Source organism: Coccinella septempunctata, chromosome 5, assembly GCF_907165205.1.
Source record: "Coccinella septempunctata chromosome 5, icCocSept1.1, whole genome shotgun sequence".
Classification (NCBI taxonomy): Eukaryota; Metazoa; Arthropoda; class Insecta; order Coleoptera; family Coccinellidae; genus Coccinella; species Coccinella septempunctata.
The window spans coordinates 19,370,444-19,395,751 of NC_058193.1; the positions used below are offsets into that span (position 1 = coordinate 19,370,444).

At 34.0% G+C, this 25,308-nt stretch overlaps 1 protein-coding gene across 1 annotated transcript; it reads left to right on the top strand.

Moving 5' to 3' along the window:
• Positions 1-7,816: 7,816 nt before the first annotated feature.
• LOC123313732 lies at positions 7,817-24,914 on the top strand. Its single transcript, XM_044898720.1, has 6 exons — positions 7,817-8,095; positions 9,163-9,680; positions 10,711-10,810; positions 17,275-17,376; positions 18,066-18,218; positions 23,119-24,914. The coding sequence occupies exons 1-6, from the start codon at positions 7,916-7,918 to the stop codon at positions 23,173-23,175; spliced, it is 1,110 nt and encodes a 369-aa protein (XP_044754655.1). The 5' UTR covers positions 7,817-7,915; the 3' UTR covers positions 23,176-24,914.
• Positions 24,915-25,308: the final 394 nt, after the last annotated feature.

The following is a 25,308-nucleotide window of genomic DNA, read 5'->3' on the forward strand; positions in this document are numbered from 1 at the left end:
AATAAAATATTGTGTAATAGTGATTTATATTTCGGAGGGGTATTCTTTAGAACGTTTGTTTCATCCACTTCCATAACTTCATTTATGGAGTCTTTTGTGGTTGATTGAACCATCTTACTCACCATGGAATTCTCGAATGTCTGTTCGACAGGTGGTGAAGAACCTGAAATTTTGAAATACCAAATTAGTAAACGATAAATAATCAATGACAGGTAAGGGAATTGATTGACCAGTCATTGACAAAAGCTTTTTAAGCTAATTATATTGTAACGGGTTCAGTTCGCAAAAGGATTTAATCTCGAGCGCCAGCTATATTCTTTCAATAGGGAGAAATAGCAAACCCACCCAGGTACCTACTAGTCGGAGACAGAGTTCGGGGTTATTTAAGGTGGTAGCGATAACAAGTACTTTAAAACCGAATTTATTATAACAATTCAAAATTACAGTGAACCATACAGTTATTTCCAAGTCAAGAAATATATACAGCTGATGACCAAGTTCAAAAATGAGGAAAACAGAAATGCAATAATTAATTTGTCACGGTGATCAGAAATTCAAACTCAACAAAGTGAAATTAATGAATTAAAGAATATTCAAATTAATTATATTCAGTCAAACTATCAGGCATCAAAGAAAGAAAATAATCAATAGCGGTCACTTTGATTCCTTCTGAGACAATAAAGAATTTACGGGGTTTATACAAAATTTACAGTAACCGGGTGTCTCAGAAAGATCCAAGTCTCTGTAATCGGTTAATTTAGCAATGGGTTTGATCCCGAGCACAGTGTACAGGCCAATCAGAATTGAAACTATTCAATAAATGGGACGTTGTTGATGCAGGTAAAACACAATGCAACAATTTATAGGATAACGGGGTAGTTTATCGTGGTCTCTCTGTGGCAACCTTGGGTGTACACGCCAAGCATTACCAGTGGAACGACTTCGAGACTCCTGTCGATTGGTCTTGGTTCACCTGAGAACCAGGCGACAGAAGTCTGCGTTAAACAGGGGAATGAACAACAAGGATTATCACATTTAAACAAATAAAAGAATGCAACTTTGAATCACGAAGTATGCGGTATCAAGAAAGGACTTACAGTTTGTTCCGGTACGGGCACACCACCACTTAGAGAAATGAAAAGAAAAGAAAAGAAAAAACTCTAATAGGAAGAAGGAATGAATCAATCAAGAATGAATTAGTTGAGAACACAGTATCGAATAAAGAATGAATCAAGAATAACGAATCATGAATGAATACAGAATGAATTATGAATGACTAATGCCCGAATACAGAAAACAAAGAATGACTAAAGAACACCCAATCATGAATGACGTTCGTCTGGTGGTGCGGCCCTATTTATCAACTTTCCAACATGTGGACAGTCATGTGATCAAAATTGCATCCAAAATATCGGTATTCTCGAATATTCTCCCCAGAAGAAATATTCTCGGTGGCGGTTATCTCTTTATCGGTAAAAGAAACTGTCGTTATTTGCAATCCACGTTGTTTTTATGCTGAATTCGGTGAGTTTTGTGGACGGCAAAACAACGCCAAATGCAGAAAGACACTTTTTCTTTGTTTTAGATTCTTACGGCGGATTAATGATGGAAATTTCAATTATACGGAATTTGAATTTATTAATCAGGATTCTGAAAAATATTTCTGAAATGAAACGGAATAACTATAGTAAAACTTAAATCTCCATCAGACGGTGTTGCATTGCTTCAACTGGAAAATTCAGGGAAACGGATATTTAAAACGAGACTTGATTTTTATTTAAAACAATCAAGTATCGTTAAAATATCTATTATTACCCTATCGATATCATCTTCTTTGAAATAAATGGAACTAATAATCCTTGCATGGGATGATGGTAACCAATTTCTCCAGATTGCCTGAATCCACAGGGCACTTCATTTAGGGTTCAGAGGAAACCTAGGAAACAAAAAAAGTAGGGAAAAAGTTATTATTTACTACCAAAGATTATACAGTAAAAAGATAGGAAACGCCCTCATATCTCTAGTAATAAAAACCGACTACATTTTGGCCAGTGAAAACACATTTGACAATGAGATGGCGTTGAAAACCTACTGTCAAATCAGAATAACTGTTCAATAACAGTTTTCTGTTTTATAATTGAGAGACCAGAAAACAAACATCCTGAGAGACAAAACAAAAGTATGATTTCGTTTTGTGATCAGGATGTTAGTTTTCAATTGAATATTGTCTGGAATCAATTGATAGCAATAAAATACGCTGTTGAATGTGGGATATTTTTATTAGCAAATCATAAAAAATTCACAAAAATTGGACAAATAAAGCTTTGACTAGAGCATACAAATATATGTTGATCTGCTATACATCAAAGTTGTTGCTTCTGTGCAATACGTTGTTTCGAATCAAGAACCTCAATTGAATTTGTACAATTTATATCAGAAATTAATATGAACCAATATTCAATAGGTATACCATCATAGCATACACATTTCAGTTACTCACATATTATTTACCGAATTTTCAGAACCACAGAAGCAAATTGGCATTAATCAAGTTCAAATTGGCATTTATCAATTTCAAATTGATATTAAACATAATAAAATTGCAATTGTAAAAATCAAACATCAACGTTCGAATGGAACTGAATCAGTTGATCAAACAGATCAACACAGCTCTTTTTCTCTGTCTTTTTCGTTCAAAAATTATGAGTTTTTCTGATGGCAACATCTCGAAAAGTATTACTAAGTATGTATTCGGAGTCTCTCAAATCTTTGCATACTCTGCGAAATGAAATAGCTATTAACCAAAGAACAGCGAACAGTAATAAACGTTGATTCTGAAACACAATGGGAGTCTGAAATCGTCTCTTTTTATGATAACTCATTTAAAAACACACGATCTTCCGCCTCTGTTCTGTAAATGAAACGAAATGGTAGAATCCAGAATTTCCAGAAATCAGAGAATATCGTTCAAAATAATATTGACAAGGCAACGGTTGTTAATTGTGTGAAATTCATCGCTCATATCCAAAGATTCATTTTTTCTGCATTCGATATGCAAGATACGAATTTTTTGAGAAAATTCGTTCGAATAGTTTTAATTAATTATGACGTTATTCACTGTGTAAATCATTCAATAAAAATTTTTCATTAATACATTTTATTCCAATGAAGAATTCAAATTCAGAATTGCCAATTTGATTTTGTTTATTGTCAATTTGTAATTGACAAATGCCAATTTGAAATTGATTAATGCCAATTTGCTTCTGATTAATGCCAGTTTGAAATTGATATTGTCAATTGATTTTAACTAATGTCATTTTGATTTTGATTAGAGCCAATTCGAACTTGAAAAGGTATAGTTGCTAATTAATATAAAGTGTGTATTTGGATTGTTTTTCATATTTTATAAATATAATGACTCCATCATTCCTGTTAATATCCACATTGTTACAGAAAGTATCATAGCCTGGATGTTGCATAGGTCGTCCGAAATACGCTTTGAAAACATTCACGTAGGATCATTATATCATAATATTGTAGCCCATATTGTTGGGAAAATTTTTGTTGATACTTCTAATATCAAGGTGTGACAGATTCAAAATTTTATTCTCCAATACCATTTTATGTTTGAGATGATAAAAATCTATTACCTATGTGCGTGAACTATGTATGTTCTAAAGGAAAAAAGCTTTCTGATATAACGTTTCACACTCCACCAGGTGTAAAGTAACCCCATGTAACAATCTGACATAACAAGAAACATTCTACTATAGAAATCATTCTCGCAATTGCGGTTAATGCTTATACATGTTTATGACATTCGGTCATGTTGACTCTGCGGACACATAAAATGTATCATCATTATTTTCAAAATCGAAATGAAGAAACATCTTCCAGCAAGATTCTATATCAATTAACATTTCAATGAGACATACCTACATGATTTTTTGAACGTAAATATTTATTCGATAGCTCAATTTTCAGTTAGCTTTTTGAATATATAGATTTCCCTAATAAATTCTGAATTTTTACCGACTATGTTATAAGCCAATTGATTTCGAATGGGTCATTTTGAACTTCCAAGCACTAATGATATTTCACATTTGTGTTCGATATTTTTTATTCAACGCTTGTAAATTATTATCACATTTCAACTTCAAGGGAAATACGAACATCATTAGTATTTAAAATTTTAACGAATCATTATCTTTCGTTTTTTTGCATAGTTCTCAAAAATAAAGCACCGAGGTTTTCAGCGCAAAGTATTTATGCTAGTCGCTATGAAGGTAGGGATATCAACGGGCAGAAAACATACCGAACCATGTGAGTATGTTGCAACTTTACTATACTATATTTTTTTATTTTTTACTTTTAATTCACTTTCGAAATTCAGTTTTAGAACTGAAAATTTTGAAACACTTCAGTGTTATGGAATTTTATTTTATGGGGATAGGACCAAAATTCTTGGGTTTCATGTCAAAAGCTTCCTTTTGAATCTACGAATTGACTTCACTTTAAATAGAATGAGGCAATTCCTAATTTTCCAAATGTGATTCGGCGCTGATTGCCAATTCTAGAGTTTTAAACCTCGGATGATCTTTCAAATCTTAAGAACTTAAGCCAGTTCTTGCCCATATAAAGCCCAAAGAGTATATCTAGGAACCATAAAAAAATTGTTACAAATTACCTTATCACTAAATTTTCCAGCATTGTGGGGATTCGGATTGAGAATAAAATGCACACTGAATAAACACTCACATAAAATGAATTGAATTATTAATTTACACTTACACTTACACTTTTACTACAATTATGGATAGAAAGTCTCGAACATTAGGTACTCTTGTATAAAATACGTAGTTCTCTCTACTGAAGGTATTCATTGGAATTTCAATCCTCCAGCAGCTCCGTATATGGTGGTATATGGGAGCGAATGATTCGTTCTATAAAAACGTCTCAAAGAGAATTTTTATCAACTTTATTAGAAGAAGCCTAGTTTACACTTAACTCATGTTCCTATAGGCCCAGACGAAGTAGAATCGATAACACCTAATCACTTCTTACTATTGAGACTCGAAAACGTTAAGAATATCGGGAAATTCAAATGGAAATCTTGAATGTAGGAAGCAATGGAAATTTGGTTAAGCACTTACAGATTCCTTCTGGAAACCTGGGATTCTAGAATATAGGCCTACGTTTTTCACACCTGAACCCGCTTCAAAGTTGAAGATAGTTTTGGTAGTGAATAAAAAATCACACGTAACGATTGTTAGGAAAAGTTTTGTGGTTTCACCCTGGTAGAGATGGCATAATAATAGTCGTCTCCATTACGACAAAGAATGGGGAGTCGCTCCGCCGCGCCGGTTTGATAATAGTAAAAATGCCGATACATGTAATCGGATAATTTAAAATTTATCAACACAAGTGGTTTCAATACTTTTCCTTATAACTGATTCTCAGAATGTACAATGGAATTTCATATTTTTTTTTTCATTAAAACCTTCATTCAGAAATTATTTACTCCGTAAACTATTAAATATCCTTCCACCAGTATGTTTCCTTACTGCTGCTTGGGTTAATTCATTCAGTAGTGCGTGTCATATAGTTCATTGCCATGATCTCCTAGTTCCTAGTTCTCACAAGCAGTGCCTGAGCTTTTCTTTCTATAATATAATGTGAAGTCGGAACCCCCCCCCCCTTCTTCTTCGGTTTATACCAATTGGGCAGTGTTTCTTTCTTCATCTTCTCGTTTAACTTTTATTTCTATCATTCTATCAGATGATCTTTTACTAAACAAAATAATTGCATTGGAAAGGGACACCCTTGTCTTATTGATGTTATTGATGTGCTTATCTCGAAGAAACCAGTCAAAATCCTTTTCATCGTTGTTCAAAACGGGGGTGTTAAGATTCTGTAAAAAAAGAGTAGTGGACTGTATGACAAGATAATTGAGTTAGAGATAGTATAAAAACATTTATTGTATATGGTTTACAATTATAAAATGAATAAGTCACCGGTATGAAGCTAATACAATAATAGAAAACAAATATTAACAACATCTATAGACTAAGAGAGGCATTATTCAACTAAAAGCAGAGATAATCCAGAGTAGTCACTTGAGGTCAAACTTAGACTTTGAGAAGTTCAATGAATTCAAAATTAATACAACTTTTACAGTGACAGAGAGCCTCTTCATTTCATCAGAAAAACAGAAGGTTAGTGAGTTTTAATGAGAAGATCGAGTTGTAATAGTGAAATAGGCCAAGAGGTGAAACTAAATTGCGTAAGTCTGGCCATCAATGAGAGATTAATACATTAAAGGTGAGCTGAGAATAATTATAATTCAAGTAAAAAAAATCTGAATAATTATAATTTAAATATAAATATTATGAGTTGAATGAAAAGAGCGAAAATATTATAATTAGTATGACGAGAGCAAGAATATTAAAATTAATATGATAAAAGCAAGAATATAACAATTAATTAACATAACGTTGGGCTTGCAGAGTGCAAAAGTTTATCAAAGAATACAACATTTACACAGACGGACTGCTTACAACTAAGCACTATTAGAACGTCCATCAGAAAAATAGAAGATACAATTGATAAATTAGACAATTCTATAGTACTGATAATGGAAACCACTAATCGTTGGTTTCGAGAAGTGCAGAAGGCTGAAAACTAACAAGATGAATGAATATGAAATTGTATCAAGGAGAGTAAAAATTACAATGAGTAGATCATACCAATTGAGTGTGCACGATTAACAGAGCAGGCCTTCCAGGGGTGCAGCCAAGGACGAGAGACTATCAACCAGTTTATGGCTTAGCACTGACCGTTGAACCAAGTTAACATCGTGTTCTGAAGGAAAACTACTATAACCAGGGTCCACCCTGTGGTGATTCATTCATCTGAAACTCGACAACAGTAATTAGTTATATATACGTAAGAGGTGAACATCAAAGTAGTCTTGAAAAATCAAATAAACTGATTCAAATAAAAGAAGTGATCATGAGAAGACAATAAATCAGTATTCATTATCAATGAGAAGACGTGGGAAGAATTCAATTCTGGCGCTACATACCGATTTCCATTTGAGAAAATCTAGAGAGGTCTGAAAATATAGTTGGGGTGTAAGATATAATAAAATATTCATGATTGAGGAGGCTCGAGAAAATATGTAAAATGAGCAAATAAGAATCATCAACATTTGTTTGTAGGTTTTTCATAATCTCGTACGTAGACACATTTCATTCATAAATAAATCATGAAAAAGACATGGAAAAGGATTAATTAATAATTTTGAGAAGACTTTTGAGTACAACAATTTAGCACCAGAAATGAATGAGAAGACTAGAAAAAGAATAACTTGAATGAGGTGAACTGTTAGAGAAGTTTTACAAAGAAATCGAGATTAACATAATGAGACGATATTTCATCAATGTGAACAAAGAGAATGAATAAGAAAATGCGTAGTTTTTCGCTTCTGAAAACACTGACAGTGGGGCTGCTGCTTTGGTCAATTCGAGCACCGCAGAATTGGGGAACTATGCGTGGCCACCGGAGCTGGTTAGGAGCGCCGGCAAGAGAAAAGTCGGAGGGGGCTTCGATCAATTTTTAACAATGGTCAATTTTGTCTTACTTTGGGTACAGATTGCAGTGAGTAATTCTGAAAATCTTCTTGTTAGTCCAAATTTCTTCATCCTATGAAAATTCATGTTTTAAATTGTCGTCTGACACCTCTGAGAGGTCTATGCCAAGTAGTGATATACTTACTATCTTATTTTTCTACCTCTGAAAATATAATCAAATCGCTGAGTTTTTTTACTAGATTTCTGAAACATCTGATGGATATGTCGGTTCAGATTATTACCAGAATAAACTGTGTTTAATTAATTATTTTCCAGGTGCTGCAATGCACGAGAGATTTCCATATCTGACACATCATGTGGAAGTTCCAATATTGGGAAATGTATCTAGAGCCACAGTTGTTTATTGCTTCCTCGCAATTGGATCGAGTATCTACTATTTCATGTCGCATTGGAATTTCAAACTATTCATAAAAAACGGCTTTCTTCATATGTTGGTAGTGTATGTAAGTATCCGATTTATGAGTTTCCCCTCATCCTTTTCATCAATGAAGAAAAAATGCATACCAAAATCTGCTATCGAGAAAAGATTTTACTGCAAACTTTGTGATTGTAATGGTAGAGCGTCTGTTTTGTATTGTAAATTTCGATAATGAGTTCCTCAGGCGTAAAGAAAGTGTTAACGAATTCTCTAAAATGGACGAGAAGCAGAACCATGCAATCAATTCAACTGAATGAATTAACTCTCGCCTTCTAATCCAAACTCTTACCCCAATTTTGTGGGACCTTTTCAGCTTAAAAAAATTATTTAGCGAGAGCAACCTTTCTTCTAGCGTTTTTAGTTGACTTCTTCAAAATCGACAGACAGAATAAATGCTTCATTCTATCGAAGCAATGCGTAATGATGTGGAAACAGCTCATTCTCATAACTCGAGTGTTTCACTAAAATAGCTATATCGCGTACTGTGGAAACACATCTGAGTGAAAATTTCTCGGAAAATTCTGATGATACAAAAATCTCCAGAGATTTTTCTCGCTGTCGGTTCGCACCTTGGAAATGTAATCAAGATGCCTTTATTCTAGTTCTCTTAATTCATTTCTGAAAGTCTACAAATATGGAGGAAAACGTTAATAAAGAATAATTACGCCAAACATTGTGACTATCTATTAAAAGTGAAATTTCATATGTATTGTGATAATTGTAATATACAGGGATAGAACTATTTAGGAGGGGACTACAGGAATATCGAAAACCGTTGAAAATACAGGACGGTTTAAATTACAAAAAGTGGTAGACCAGCATAATCGCCATATATAGCATTATGACTACAAACCAAATTTCGTGTACGTATCTCTGAAAACAAATGAGTTATAAAGAAAAAAAGAATCTTGATTTTCAGTTTTTTCGAGATATCCAGGAACCATCAGAGATATTTTGGAACATTTCATCCTTGAATAATGTGCAACTCTTTTGTAATTCAAGACACCCTGTATTTCTAACGGTTTTCGATATCCCTATAGTCCCCCTCTAAATAGTTCTTACCCTGTATACTTATGTTTTATTTCATTATAGAGTTCCTTATCGTTGGTGAATTCGCTTGGAGTATTGGATGTCCATAAAGAAATATTGGAGTTTCGAGAGAAATTAATAACATGTGCAGGAGCTGATGCCGAAACTTCGTCGAAAATCGAGAGGAATATCAGGTTCTGGAGGTACCTGAGAATAGCCGCCGCTTTAATCTGCCAAATCGTTGCGTTCACCTGCGTTCCCGTTAGCGGCGATTTCAGGGAAATTTACAATTTGTTGTATTTATTCGATAATTGGGAGCAATATACCAAATTTGCAGCAACACTGAGGTTTTTGACGATTTTCGCAAAAATGTTCCTTGCCCACATAATATATATACCAAATTTTGCATGTAACGTTGTATTCGGGGATATGATTTATGGAATTATGATCATAAGAAAAAAACTGCAATTGATGGACGCTGATTATTCACTAAGGAACACTCGAACCAAGAAGGAAGATTATCAAAAAAAGGTAGAATTGACACTGAAGATGTGTGCTCGACAGCATAGTACTGTTTTAGAGTAAGTTATTGTAGTCATTATTCATTTAATATTATGTGTAACTGGAAGCTTGATTAATGCTTCTGCCTTTACTTTCACTAAGTGGCTCAGCATTTCGAGATTTCAACAACTCTTGACTTTGTTCAGTTTACAAAGCTTGCGAAAATCGAAAGAGCTCCTCATGTTCTGGAGAGTACAGATCTCGAATTCCCCGTAAAGAAATTTTTTATCGGTTAAATAGAGGATATGAAATATTTGTGGCAATTTTCTTGAAATCAAAAGTTGAACCAGTTGTTCACAACATTAGTATGCCTAGCTATTTTATATTATTTTGAGACAAGCCTCACAGCTTTCTTAACAAAGCCTCTACTCTAGCAGCGGTCAAATTAATGATCTTGCATTTTTGAAAAGCACGATAGGATGCTTAGTGCTTAGTAATCCCCAAATAGTGCTCGAATGACTGAGCACTAAAAATTGGTTTTGAAGAATGATCGGGAGCACAAAACGACTTTCACAAGTACTCAGCACAATGCTTTGGCACATCAGCTTTGTCCCCGAATACGTTACATTGCATTTTTTTCTATTCCTCTTCCTCAGGGAATGCCTGAAAACAGTAAGAATGACTACACACATATACACAACAATAGTATAATAATTACCTCTATAAATTTGAGTTTTCCAAAGAAGAGTTAAACATAAATTAAAAGTAACATCTATCATCAATCATAAAATTCATCATATAAAAGCACATCCAAATCAAACAACGTTAGAAAGTTCCAGAATTAAAGGTTACAGAAAATATTAACCTTCAGGATATTTATCTCTGAGTGGGATATTTTCTGTAGGCTTTTTCCGGACAAAGGCCTGAGGGATTTCTTCGGCTCCAAATAACTCAGAGAAAAATATCCCGAATTTGCACTTAATGTTTATGCAACATCCTGTATTTAAACTTATCGAGTCAAGTACGTACTTCATGCAACTTAATAAACGAATGATCAATTAAATGAAAATTTCAATGCTGATTTCACTACAGAACTAGGATATATTTCAGGTATGCCTCTCTGACAAGAAAACATATGAAACTTTCCATTTTTGGTGCATATAATATCGGAGTTATATTTGCAGCATTGTTCTATTTCTGTGTAACTATGGTAAGTGTAAACATTATTCATGTTTATTTTCAGGTGCTCTTACTGCAAAATTGTTAGTGTATTCAATGGAAATATTTATTATTTATGTTACGGCTAAAGATAGGTGTGAGCATAAACTTAAGATTAGCCAGCTAAACCTAAGTTTATATTCGAGAACCGGCTAAAGTTCGATAAAGTATTCATCTGCGTCAGGGAATTTCTACTTTAGCCGGCTAATGAGCACATTATCCAAAACGGAACGGCTAATAATGTATTCGATGGACACGCGAAGGGGTGATGTTTTTCGAGTGGTCGGATGGTTCAATTTTTAGAATTGAAATATGCAAAATAGCATCGTTGTTGTGTAACGTTTTTTTTCTGCTCAAGAGAAATGAACTCAAATCGTAACACAAAATGAGGGTATGGTGCTCGCGTCTTAGCTCTAGTGAAGAAGGGGTGGATTTCTTTAGTTTTTCACGATGGTCTGAAATAATCAACTCAAACAAAAATAGGGGAGGCGCCAGATAGTTTTAATAAAAAAAATTAATATAAAATTAACAATTCCTACTTTTCTATTATAATTCCCAAAACTACCAAATTTAATGAAAGATTTTGAAGAGAAAAGTGTTATGATTTTGAAATTGAATTCAGATATATCTATGAATGAGTTTTAATTAGGTGCACCACAAGTGAATGGATGGAATATATGAATGCCGGCGTTCATGTACAGGGTGGGCAAATTTCGATGTTTTAGCACTACAGTTTTTGAACCATAGGAGATACACAAAATCTGATACCCCATTCTCGTTCTCTTTTTCTGAGAAACTAACAATAGTAGTAGTCATTTTTGGCCACTTTCTTTTGTTTTCGAGTTATAAGCAAAAAGTGGAAAAATGGCGATATCGAAATAAATTTATATCTCCGTTAATACTGATGATAGAGCTCTGAAATTGAAACATTATACAGGCACTTTTTAACGTAGAATCCAGTGGCATGCTCGCCTTTTTAGCAGGATTTTTAATTACGAAGCTATGACCCAAAGTTATGTTTTTTTTTAAATGGGAACACTAGTTTTCTGTGCAATTTTTTGAAAGCTTAAGTTTTACTGATTCCAAAGATATATAACATCATATGGTTTGTATCAATATAAATAATAAAAAATTGTCAAAAACCTTTCTTCTCAATATTTCTATGGTTTCAACTTTTGATGAGCATAGAAAAATATAGCATCGTATGATTACCAGTGTCTCTTTCTATAAGTCCTTTCAGTATTATGAAAATTTATGAAATATATCTTGATTCAAATTTTGTGAAAATTGTTAAAAAGCATAGAAAGAATGACATTGCCAGAAGGAGACTGCTTTTGTTATAGGAAACTCTATTTTTCTATGCTCGTCAGAAGTTGAAACCATAGAAATATTGAGAAAAAGTGTTTTTGACCGTTTTCCATTATTTATATTGATACAAACCATATGATGTTATATATTTTTGCAATCAGTAAAAATTGAGCTTTCAAAAAATTGCACAGAAAACTAGTGTTCCCATTTAAAAAAACATAACTTTGGGTCATAGCTTCGTAATTAAGAATCCTACTAAAGAGACGAGCACGCCACTGGATTCGACGTAAAAAAGTGCCTGTATAATGTTTCAATTTCAGAGCTCTATCATCAGTATTAACGGAGATATAAATTTATTTCGATATCGCCATTTTTCCAATTTTTGCTTATAACTCGAAAACAAAAGAAAGTGGACAAAAATCACTACTACTATTGTAAGTTTCTCAGAAAAAGAGAACGAGAATGGGGTATCAGATTTTGTCTATCTCCTCTGGTTTAAAAGCTGTAGTGCTAAAACATCGAAATTTGCTCACCCTGTACAATTATCTTCACAGTGATCAAAATATTTTCAAAAAGTGTTCGAAATTATAGAAAGGTGTATTATAATTATGTCAAGAGAAGAAAAATAACTATATGAATATTCAGATTTCCCAATCAATAAATATATGGTCCAATATGATTATTTTAGCAAAAATGTACAAAAAAATAGTTCAGATTGTGAAATTATTTATTTATTTATTTATTTATTTATTCATTATGCTTCGCATAATTTATGAACGGTACAACCCATTTGATACATAATAATATAAAGAAAAATAAAACAAACTGCATACAATAAAATTTAAACTCTACAACAAACTCAAAACTAACACCTTAAACAACGATAATGATAAACCAAAAAACTGAAGAGTAGGTGACATACTGTTACAGCGTGTTAAACATCTATTAATATAAAAATGCTTGCGGTAGTTGGTACGGACAAGATCAGGATAAAAATACAAGACTACACGAGACGTCCTCGAAGGTGCATTGAAACTGATCAGGCTCAGCAGCTCAGGGCAATTTATATAGCCATTCAAGAGCCTGTAAAGGAACACAAGATCGAGAAGTGTCCTTCTGTCGCTGAGAGATCGCAGACTCAAACTAGTTCTGACAAACTCATAGTTAACGGAGACGCTTGGAATTCTCAACCTATAAGCCACCAGACGGAGAAATCTATTTTGAACACCTTCGACCATTCGGATGCGAGTACTATATGAAGGGCTCCATACAACCGAGGCATACTCAAGGATGGTCCTAACGAGAGAGCAATAAAGATATCTGAATATCTCAATGGAGAACTCTCTACTATTCCTCTGAACAAACCCTAACAACTTCAACGCTCTTTTCTTGACATAGGTAACATGTGCATCGAAGAATAAGCGCGAATCAAGCACCACACCCAGATCCTTGACCACGTGAACCCTTTGGAGGGTGACACCACAAAGAGAATAGCTAAAAGAAGGCTCGCTCCCTCGAGAAAAAGTGATCACATTACATTTTGACAAGTTCAGTTCCAATCTATTGAGCTCGCACCAATCAGAAAATCTAAGCAAATCTGCTCGCAAACGCAAAACATCTTCGAAACAAGAAATAGATTTGAATATCTTCAGGTCATCGGCAAACAAGAGAAAAAAATTATAAAGAAAAACAGAGGATACATCGTTAATGAACAAAATAAAAAGAAGTGGACCCAAGTGGGAGCCTTGAGGAACACCCGAGGGAACGCCACTCGATTCTGAATAACAACCACGGTAACGCACAGAGAAGGAGCGTCCTCGCAAACAACTCTCTAGCCAATTCAACAGGGGACCATCGAATCCCATCTTACGTAACTTCATCAGCAGAATGCTATGATTTACCCTGTCGAAGGCCTTGCAAAAATCGGTGTATACTGCATCTACACGACAGAGATTTTCCATTGATGAACTTACTTTATCAAGAAACACCAACAGATTGGTCGAAGTCGACTTTCCTCTGCAAAAGCCATGTTGTTCCCCGATGATTAAATTATTACAGTGCCAGGTCAAACGAGAGCAGACGAGTTTGTCAAAAACTTTTGGAATAGCAGATGGAAAGCATATTCCCCTGTAATTAGACACATCGTGCTTGTTGCCAGATTTGAAAATAGGAACAATGAAAGTTTTCTTCCATAAATGCGGAAACATGCCAAGCCTAAGGGAAGCATTGATATAAGGAAAGTGAAAGATGGTACTCATCCAGAGAAAGAGATCCCGCAGATGATTAGGTAGATTGACTTCTTCCCGCTTCCAGCCAGAAAAGTTGTTCTAACACCTCGTATGGGGGTGCCTATAGGTCTCAGGAAACAGTTTGCACAAACCAATACGCCAAATTGTATGCTTATCAAAAGAAGCCTGCAATAAACTCTAATGAAGGCAAATGAAAAATAATGAATTATTCGTTACCTAAAATGGAAAGCAGCTTTTCTAGAGTTTTCTATCGAAGTATGTCGATTTATCCCGTGGAAGACGGAGATTTTACTTGATTTCAAAAAAATATGAAATAAATCAGCAAAATCCAATTGATTCAACAATTTTCCAAATTATCCATCACAGCAGGTCGAAGAGAAAATCTTAATCGGAAACAGTTGATATCTTCTATACTCGATAAATACTATCTTAGAATTAAATTCACTTCATTAGTTTTACGCAGATGGAATATGGGTCAAGTTTTTTGTTTGGTGAAAACGGATAAGAGAGGTTTTGTTGACTGCCTATACTTGAGGGGCGGAAAATGGAAATATATTCAATATTGGACCGAGAAGAATTGAACAAGAATACGAGTCAGCCGGAAATCAAAATGAGAAAGGGTGCTTCACAATTCCATTGTCGACTCAAACATTTTATGAAAAAAAAAATATATGAATAAAATTTATAAAAACAATAAACGTTACAATTGTATTGAAGTTTTGTTACATAACACCCATGCGTTTTCAATTCAACATTTAATGAGTCATTTTTATCTGTTTAGGACATTAATACTTCTCAAATGGAGCCCAAGTTTATTCAAAATTTATTCACATACAGAAGTTAGATCAGATACAGTTTTCCACAGGACAATAAAAACGTGTATAGTCAATTGTCCTGTGAAAAACCTGAATATGACCTCACAAGGAAATGAAATATTAGATATTGAGTATTTTTTCTGTGAAAAAAAGTATAGGGGAGACTGGGGAGGGTTGATACGTTTTTTGGAATTTTTATTCTGGAAACTGAATTATATGAAGAAACAGGACTTTTCTTATATTATATGATTCTTCAATTAATCGTTCAACAAAATAAATATAGAAGTCTCAAAACATAACCATCTTATTCTATACAGAACGTTGAACACAAAAACATGCAAACTGTCTCAAGCCTCCCCACATATGGGAGGATTGATACGATGTACTGGGAGAGTAATCGAGAGGATTATTAAGCTCAGTAGGTAGGTCAGCAATGATACTGGCTTGCTTTGGTCCCATAGGTGTAGAAAAATCATGAAATGGTCAGTTAGTCACTTCCGCACAAGAAAAGTCGACCTCGTTAAATACATGGGGATTGTACGGATAAATTCCAGTTGTTAAAAATCCCTTTGATATGTTGGATGGTGAAAACGCCTTCATGTAGGCCTATCTAACTAGCTACGGAATATTTTTTTGAAGATGATTCATGTATCAGGCCTCCCCACGACAAATGTCTCAAACCTCCCCGAAAGCAATTTTTAGAGGGATTTATGTTTTCATCTTATACTTATAATAAAACTGTAAATTGAGTAGTTTTATGCATATTTCCCAGTGAAATGTTTGTTTATGCCGAAGAATTAATGCATGATCATAAAACCCTTAGGTAACTTGAGTAAAAACTTACAATTTCTCACCTCGAAACACTCTTCGTTGAATATTTCACAAACAAACTACTGTAAGCCTTACATATTAACGTCACGCAATGCCCTCTGCCAAAGAATAGTGTTCACTAGTATAAAACTTTTGAAAACGGCTACAGATCGCGGATATAAGCCTGTATCAAGCCTCCCCATGTATCAATGCTCCCTAGTCTCCCCTACTTTCCCTACCACACAATATTTTGCGTTTATGGAAAAATTTTCTACGAATAAGCAACGATACTTTTTATAATGTTTCAATTTCTTTCCAACCTGAATACTTTTGCAAAAAAACAAAAAAAGTACTATAAAAATAAAAATAGTTGAAAACACTTTTTCTAGCTAATTTTGTTAAATATTTTTCACCAAGTCATTGAACATACGGTTTCCAAAATACTGCCTATCTTGATGAATCATCCCGGAGGATTCAAGTGCAGTCATCGTAAAGCTTATCAACGAAATTGTCCGGTTAGCTACAAACAAGATTGGATATTGCTACTTATATTTCTCAACACTTTGACTTCTGGTATTTTGATGAAGAAGTTCGCGGCACCATTTTTGTTTTCATTATCTTCTTTTGCTCATTCAATTCAAATTATAAATTAGAACAAGATGAAAGATAACCATTAAATCTACAGTTTTTCCTCATAATCTAAACAGCATGTTCGTCTCGATGTCTCGAATTTTGTCATCGGGCGTTTAGATGTTTAGATTCTCTAATGAAATACGCTGAGACACAGTAGAAACAAACATATTATTATGTTCATTCTCAATTTATCAACTGCTCAACAGAATGCTTTTCTGCTATTGAAAATATGTGAAATTCATACAAAAAATGCCTAGCATTAATAGTTTTGATTATATTTCTATTTCTTTAAATTTTTTTAATTGCCGAAAATTTGCGGCACTCAAGCCTTGCCGCTAAAACTTCTCTTTTTTTCTATCACTTTCTACATTTTTAGCCGATGCGCTGTGGTTATACTTAAGTTTAGCCGGCTAAAGAAAGAAGAAACTAACATTAGCAAATACCCGAAGCTGAACTAAGTTTATTTAACCGGCTAATCTTATGTTTATGTTAACACCTATCTATAGCCGTAATATTTATAATGTATTAAAGAAAAGAGAACTAATTTCTACGAAAATTCATTTAGATTTGAATGGGTTGTAATTCCCTCTTAATTCTATATCAGTTTTTTTTATAAAATAATATGATGTTTCATTCAACAGGAAAATAGTTTCAAGGCTATAATCAAAGCTTCTCTGATAATCGTCGTCCTTATATTCTTCATATACACCTTCTGTTACCTCGGGCAAACATTAGCAAATGAGGTAAATATTTTGATTATGCTATTTTTTCATTCGAGTTGATGATTGAGAAATTCAAAACATCGAGTATTCCATAAAATGAAAAATTCAATATTGAAAGGGGAGGCGAATAACAAGATCTGTTTAACCTGGCTTCCTGGTCACTCGGGAAATGTACCTAGAAGAAAGAGTTTCAGAGTAAGGAAGAAACGTAAACTTACTCTGGAGTAATCTTCCGAGACTGGAGCAGTCCAAAAAGTTCCTTGTGATTACTTACTGTGAGATCTGAGAATTATCTAAATCTTTGCAAGAATATGCTACACTTTCTTACTGGAATCTTGATTCCTCATAGGGCAATTTCGCCTCAGGAAGCACCTTATGGAAATGGGCAGATATTGATTAGTGCAGATTCTGTATATGGAGAGGTGAATGAAACTCCAGATCACCTGGTGACAGAGTGCCTAGCCATTGCTAGTCAATGCAAAAAAATGCTTCGGACTAGAAACTTGCAGATCTCAAGCAGTGCAAAACGAATCCCTTCAAAAATCTTGAATTTAGATCTCTCTGATTACTGACAAATCTTCAGTGATAGTTTTTCTCACTACCTTTTATTATATTTTCATTTCTGTTCATTTCTTGCAGGTCTACTGTCTGATATTTTCCATTTGTTGCATTTTCATACTACTGCGTTTAGAATAATAATATGTTTTTAGTGCGACTTGTTGCATCTACAGCTCGTAAATTGTCATTGGGTTCATTGGAATATACAGAATAAAAAACTATATCTTATTATATTGATCAACTGTCGAGAACCCATTATCTTCCGATCCATGGCATTAGAAGTATCCTACACATTACTATCCAGGGTGAGTCATATGAAAGACTTATTAATGAAAAAACATAAAACGAACTATCCATTTTCTCATTGTGATTTGTATTTTAATAACTGAATTATAGGAATAAACAGGTGACACTGTCTGATTTTGGGAATATGATCTATTCACTTTCATAAAAGCACTCGGTTGGACATGAAATAATTTTCCTCAGAATCTGTTACTAGTACGGAGTAGGTAAGGTTGGTACTCATAAAATTTCGTTAAAGTCAAAACTACGTTGACCCAACTAATATTGATGACTAATAATGAAAAAGATCACGCTTAAACAATGAGGCAATGCATACAATGATAAGAATTAATTCAGATGCATACCACCCGCTGATATACTATATACTCAGTAGTGCGCTGTATTACTGGATAGTACTCAGTGAGGGTTCATCAATTCCAAACGTTCTCCATCGGAGAAGAAGCTATGTTGCTCTGAGGAGATCAAATGAGACCGAAACCATATGATCAGCACCTGCTTTTCTTCAATGGAGCCCTGATAATGGCAAATTGGCTATTTCAATTCAGATTGTAACACTTTTTGATATCCATTATATTCATATCAGCGGGTGGTATGCATCTGAATTAATTCTTATTATTGATGATTAACATTACAAAAATGCCGAAAGTGATTGGAAATGAGAGAAGACAGAGTATAACGATATAATAATACACCCCGTTACTTGATCAATGAAAGCGGCATTCCAGTAGACAAGGGTTGATTATATTATTTTTAAGATGCTAAAACACAAAAATTGAAGAACCTCTAAAAAGGCAAAATGTGGATTTGGCACGTCGTGCGAAGGACATGCCTTGATTTTATATTCTATATTGTTCTGGGAAAAAAGTTCGAATGAAACTCCTGGAGGAAATAACAATTAAATTTATTGAAAAAATTCAAACATTTTCACAAACACGTACATGGTCGATGACGACCAACTTAAATCTTCAATTTCATAAAACACATGCAAGGATCAAACAGACAAAATGTCTCATCGACAAAAACCAAACGCTAACATGAGCTCATAGGTTCAGTTCTACCATTGAGTATTAAACCCACCTAGAGGCACAGAACACACCGATTGACACTTGACTTACTTTATGCCTAGAGGTACAACGCGGTTCAACAAAATTATGGAGGGTACCCTCCATAAACAAAATGAAGCCGAAATTATGGGCCGTAAAGTGGCGGTACATAGCAGCTAAAAACAGAACTACAAACTGCCGTATCAGTCTGGTTCGAGTTAGTTGCAATTCATTTACAGCAATCTGTAGGAATGTTTGGTGGGTTTAATACTCAATGGTTCTACCTAGCAAACAATGAGAATAATCAATGAGTTTGGAGGAGATTTCTGGACTTTGGACTATAGGTATTCACATTTTTTCTTAACCCAAAAACGAGAGAAAGAAATCAATACAAAATTGGAACTTTCTGTTCCTCCTTTTGAAAAGTTTTGTCATCGGTTGCCATAACTTTTCCCTACTAATACTAATATATGTTCATCCAAAGTCCATCATCTCCTACTTTTACTCAAAATTAAGTTTTTCAAAAAAAAAACACATTTTCTCACATTCTACTATTTTCTCATTACTTAACCAACAAATGCTCTTAACTACTAAGGTGGTATATTCTTTCTACTACTCATATAGTAGTCCTTAAAATCATCTACATATAGCATCTCTGAGCTGTTTAAATATAATAATAAAATGGAAATAAAACAATCATGAACCAACTAAACCTAAACAGTAAATTATTCGAACAATGGTCATCAAAGCTGTTTCTACCCACATCTTTTCCCCAATCACTCAGTATTTCACTATCTCCAACATGGAGTTCTTTATGTTCATTTTTCGGAATTCTTTCTCACTCTCGCGAATATTCTCACACAACCATTGAATCCTCGGAATCATATGAAAAAACTCTTCAGGTGATAAACCAAAGTTACCGTGTAGTGTTCATATCAGCTCAAAAGAATCTGGTTAACGAAACCCGCTCACTCAGTTCGACCATGTTGACGCGGCACATTACTCATCGTTTACCGGCTATGTCTCTCAGTCCGGTATGATATAACGTATAACTATGGCTAAATTAGGTGTTACCCTGGAGAAGGTTCTTTTAATGTTTTTGGTATCGTACTTTCGACGTCGGATTTTGCTCGCACTTGAGTAAGTAAGTATGGGAGAGGTCCCATATTCGTCTCCCATGAGTTTTATAGACCTGTTGGTGAAACTCTCCATTAAGTAATGTTGAATATAATAGCAATATGGTGCGCTTAATCCATTTCTTCTTGATCGCAAAGGTGTGTAGTTGACTATCTATGTCCCGTCGTCTCTTTAATTTCTTTTCTTGGTACCCTCCACTCGCATCTCTCAAAGAACCTGTCACTCTGAGCTGACCCATCATCTTTACGTCTTTCTCTGGGTGATGAATGTCGAACCACATTATGCCCGCTGGACGTCGTTCCATATATGGCACTAGTTAAGTTATGAGTACCCTCGTACACACAAGTCCATATGGTATGTTTAACGTCAGTCTTATTCTTTCGAAAAATTTCCGAACTTTCTCATTAATCAACGCAAACTTTTCGAGTTCTTGATACTTTTCAATTGCGTAATTCCCAGTTGCTTAGCAGCATTATAGTCCACTATCGTCATCGCCACATGGTAACTAAGGTTAACCACCCTTCAGAGGTTATTCCACTGATGATGTCCTGATGATTACCTTCCTTCTGGTTGAACGCCTGCCATGGGTTGTCTTTCATAAATTCCTTCTCATGTATATTGATCGACCAAAAACAACTTATCGACTAAATATAAGAATATCAACAAAAAACACTTGCAAAAATTATACAACAACGATGCATCTCTTATGCAATTCAATCATGGAGAAAACAATAACTATAAAAGATCTGTCATAACTATATCAATAAAACTCAAACCTTATCTTGAATAGCAATGCAGAACGTTGTGCTCGCATTGAAGGCGACCACAACGCTTCTCTTCATAATCCTTTTCTGAGAAGGATTATTTCTGTCATTCAATCTGTTTCCGATATATTCGATATACACAATTATTACTTAATATCATTCAGCAAATCAAAATGAACCCAATAGGGTTAATTTTTTTGATAACAATGGTTGCGTTCACAAACTTACTCCGAGAGTAGAGTATGAGTATGGCCATGCTCAGAGAGCATACTCTGAAGAACTAAAAGTACGTTTGTGAACGCTTCAAGTAATCAAAGCTTACTCAGAGTAAGTTTGTGAACGCAACCAATAGTTATTTAGTCCAATTTTATAATTCAACGTCACTTTAAGCTTAAAGCTTTAGTATCAATTATGTTCAGTTTTATAATCGAATTAAACGTCACTTTAAGCTTAAAGCCAGAGACAAGCTCTATGCTTAAAGCTTCCTTAACTGTCATTTTTAGTAGGGTTAAAGGAAGCTTTGAAATTGAAGCGACTTTCGGTTTGATTATGAAGTTGGTCGTTATAGTAGTAACGGCCAGTTTCATAATCAAATCTGAAGTCGCTCTAATTTTGAAGCTTCATTAAACCCTACTAAAAATTACTCTAACGTCCAATTTCATAATCAAATTTAACGTTACTTTAAGCCTCAAGCTTCCCTTATTGCCAATTTTACGGCCGGTTTCATAATCAAACCTAAAGTCGCTTCAATTTTAAAGCTTCCTTTAACTCTTAAAGGTGGTGCATGGTATTTGATGACTTTATTTTTAGAAAAGACTTTCAAATTTGGAATTATAATTTGAAAAATGAACACTTGTATTTTCTCAGTACTTAATTATACTAATGGATCTGGAATAATTTGCACAAGAAATTTTGAGGTCGTTCATTCTCCAGAAGAGAGCCATAAGAATAAAAAGTTTAATAAGAAAGTTTATTTAGAGAATCGTGTGGAAGACTCTTCAAAAGGAATGGCTTTGCAACACTATTTATTAAAACACAAAGATCTGTTTTCTCAACATCGCAATCTAAAAATCAATTATTATACAAGAAAATTTTCATCCAATTCTCCCAAAAACAATCCATAATGTAATCTGAGGCAAGCAGAGTACAGATATGCTCGAAATTTTTCAACAAACTGAAAATAGATAGACTGAAACTCTTCAAGAAGAAAATTTTCAATTCATTATTGAACAAGAAGAAATTTCTGGGTAAAAAATGGTTTTTATTGTCAATATTTAATTTCTCTTCTTGTTCGACTTGAATTTGTTTTGGAATAAAGATCTTTATTTATTTTTATCAATGCAAAATGATTTTTGTTGAAGGATTCAACATTGTTCTCTAACTATTGATCAATTTTTCTGAGAGATACCCGTTTCTTACCACTGCATAAGATGCCTTTCATCTGTATAGTGACTTTTTTTAAATTCAGTAACTGATGTAATGTATTCAACCTTTAGCCAAATAAGGTAATCAACATTAATTCTTCTCAAGCAATTGCATTATTTGTCAATAACTTAATTTTCTTTCATGGTAAAATGGATATATTTAAAAACTGATTTCTTGTCCTTTCCATGGAAATAACTAGAATAGGAATAGTTTTAATCAGTTTGTATAAACGTTAATTACGTTCATCATAGATTTTCGAATTCATTTACTTCATGAAGTAAATTCGCATTGCGGAAAATACATATATACTGAAACTTTTATGTAGAATGGCACCGTTTTAAAACCCAAAAATGTTTTGACAGCGTCTTCATAATCTCACATTTTCGTACTATACAGTGTGAAAAGTGTGAAATTTCCATGGCCAACCCAGTATTTTTTTAAAATAATAAAATATCAACCGTCACTCTCGAGAAAATAGTGACTTTTCCCCTTGGGCTCAAACAGCTATATAAGTAACATAATTTTTTTTGCAGTTTCTGAAGGACACAATCTCAATTCTGACAGTGATAAACAAAATAACCTCCGAATGAGAATGTGAGGCAATATGAGGTAATGTTTATTGGATTCTAGTTTCTATGATCACCACTGGACGTAACTTATCCAGCAGTTCGTAAAGGGGCGCACCAACAAATTTTATTTCTTGCAATTATCATAGTTTGAAAATTTACTCGATTTCTATTAATTGTTGATGTTTATTCTGTGAATGACTCGCATTAAACTGAATAATAAGAAGAACAAAAATTTTCATTGTACTCACCTCATTTTATAAAGTTTTAAATTTATTATCATAGACAGATAACACTGGCTGATCTCAATATCAACCAATGTTATCATCCGAATCGAACTTGCTCGATATCTATATTTTTTATCTGAGACGAATCGAAAGAAATGTTGGAATTTTTTTTATTTCTTTCGAACTCCTGAAACTACTGTTAACATGTATGAATAAGTCGAAGACTCAGCCTATATTGTATGTTTAGGCATAAGGCCAGAATAATATCAGTATGTCTTCGACCAATCACTCAAAATGAAAACGCTGAACCCAATTGTTTTTAAATTACCGTCATCTTCTGGCAATCTAATTAAGCGTTTTCCCTCAACCTGTTAGGTTGGCCATTCACAGTGGAGCCCTATATGGGGAGCTCTATAGCTAGAATCTCTATGGGGAAGTTTTACTATTTCTTTACATATGCACTTTAGGTCAAATTCACTGTTCAGTTGCATACAAAATAATCTCTGCCGTTTTCTTACCAAAATTTGGTAGATAATTCTCCAGAGAATTCTCTGCTGTTACAAACGGCCTTGAAGAATTTACTCTAGAATTAATGCGCCGTGAATTCTTTACAGTTACATACGCACTTTCGGTAAAATTCTCTGTTCAGTTGCATACAAAATAATCTCTGCCGTTTTCTTACCAAAATTTGGTAGAGAATTCTCGGCTGTAACAAACGGGCTCAACAGATATCTCAGAACAAGATTAACTGAACACAAGAGAGATTGTGTTAAGTTTATACCATGGGACTTTCCCATGGTGAAAAACTAAACACTACCAGAATGTGGAGTTTTGGTAGAACACTTGAACGATCAGTAAAAGTTGCGAATATTACAACAGTTTCCACTATCGTCGAAAAGATGGCAGCACTTTACGAATGTCTTTATTCAATTTCAGTAAGTTTCGAATTGTAGCCACTGGCGTGACTTTTCGAGGAATTTTTTCATGTGAAAATTCATTGAAAAAATCATTTCACCTCGGGAAGTGAATAACATGAATGAACATTTGTTCTTCAATGAAAACATTTTCTCATTTTTTTTCCGTTTGACGAATGAAAATATGTCTGGCTTTCCTATATGACGAACTGATTGAGTTGAATTATGATGAAAACCCCATATACATTAGTGGTTTCTGAAGTAAGATATATCTTTTCGCCTTTTGAACTGACTACTGAAACTGTGTAGACCCCTCTTAATAATCCCACTAGAGTTAAAAACAATAACATGCTTTTAATAAATTGCACTTTGAAGGTGTGACTATATAACACTCACACCAACATAAGGAAAAAAACATTTTGTGAAATGCTGGAAATAAAAAAGACAGCAATTCAATCAATAGGAGAAGTGATATCGAAAACTTAAACATTACCAATTTCGATACAAAGAATACGAAATTAAGCATCCATCAAATAAGTCGTTTTTGTGGGTTTACATATTATTTCGTTTTTTTTTCTTGATACCAGATATTAACGCAGAATGTTAATCGTCTAGTAAATTTTCACTTTGTGAAGTGAAAATTTACTAGACGATATATATGTGTATTTATATACATTATATAAGTATATTTATTTTTTTTATTTTTGATTATATTTGTTCCTCTATTGAAAGTTCAATGAATCTTCAAATAAAGTATTTATAATGAAGAATGATCACGCCTAATAACAGGGAGGCAATGAATACAATAATAAGGATAAATTCAGATGCATACCACCCGACGATATGAATATCAATAAAAGTGTTACGATCTGAATTGAACTAGCCAATTTGCCATCGTCAAGGCCCCAAATGGAGTACGGGAAAATATGGGACATATGCTATTGTCTTCGTCTTGGTTTCTATCTGGAGGGGATTGAATCGGACACCGTTTCATATTGGGTGGCGCTCTGGGTAAA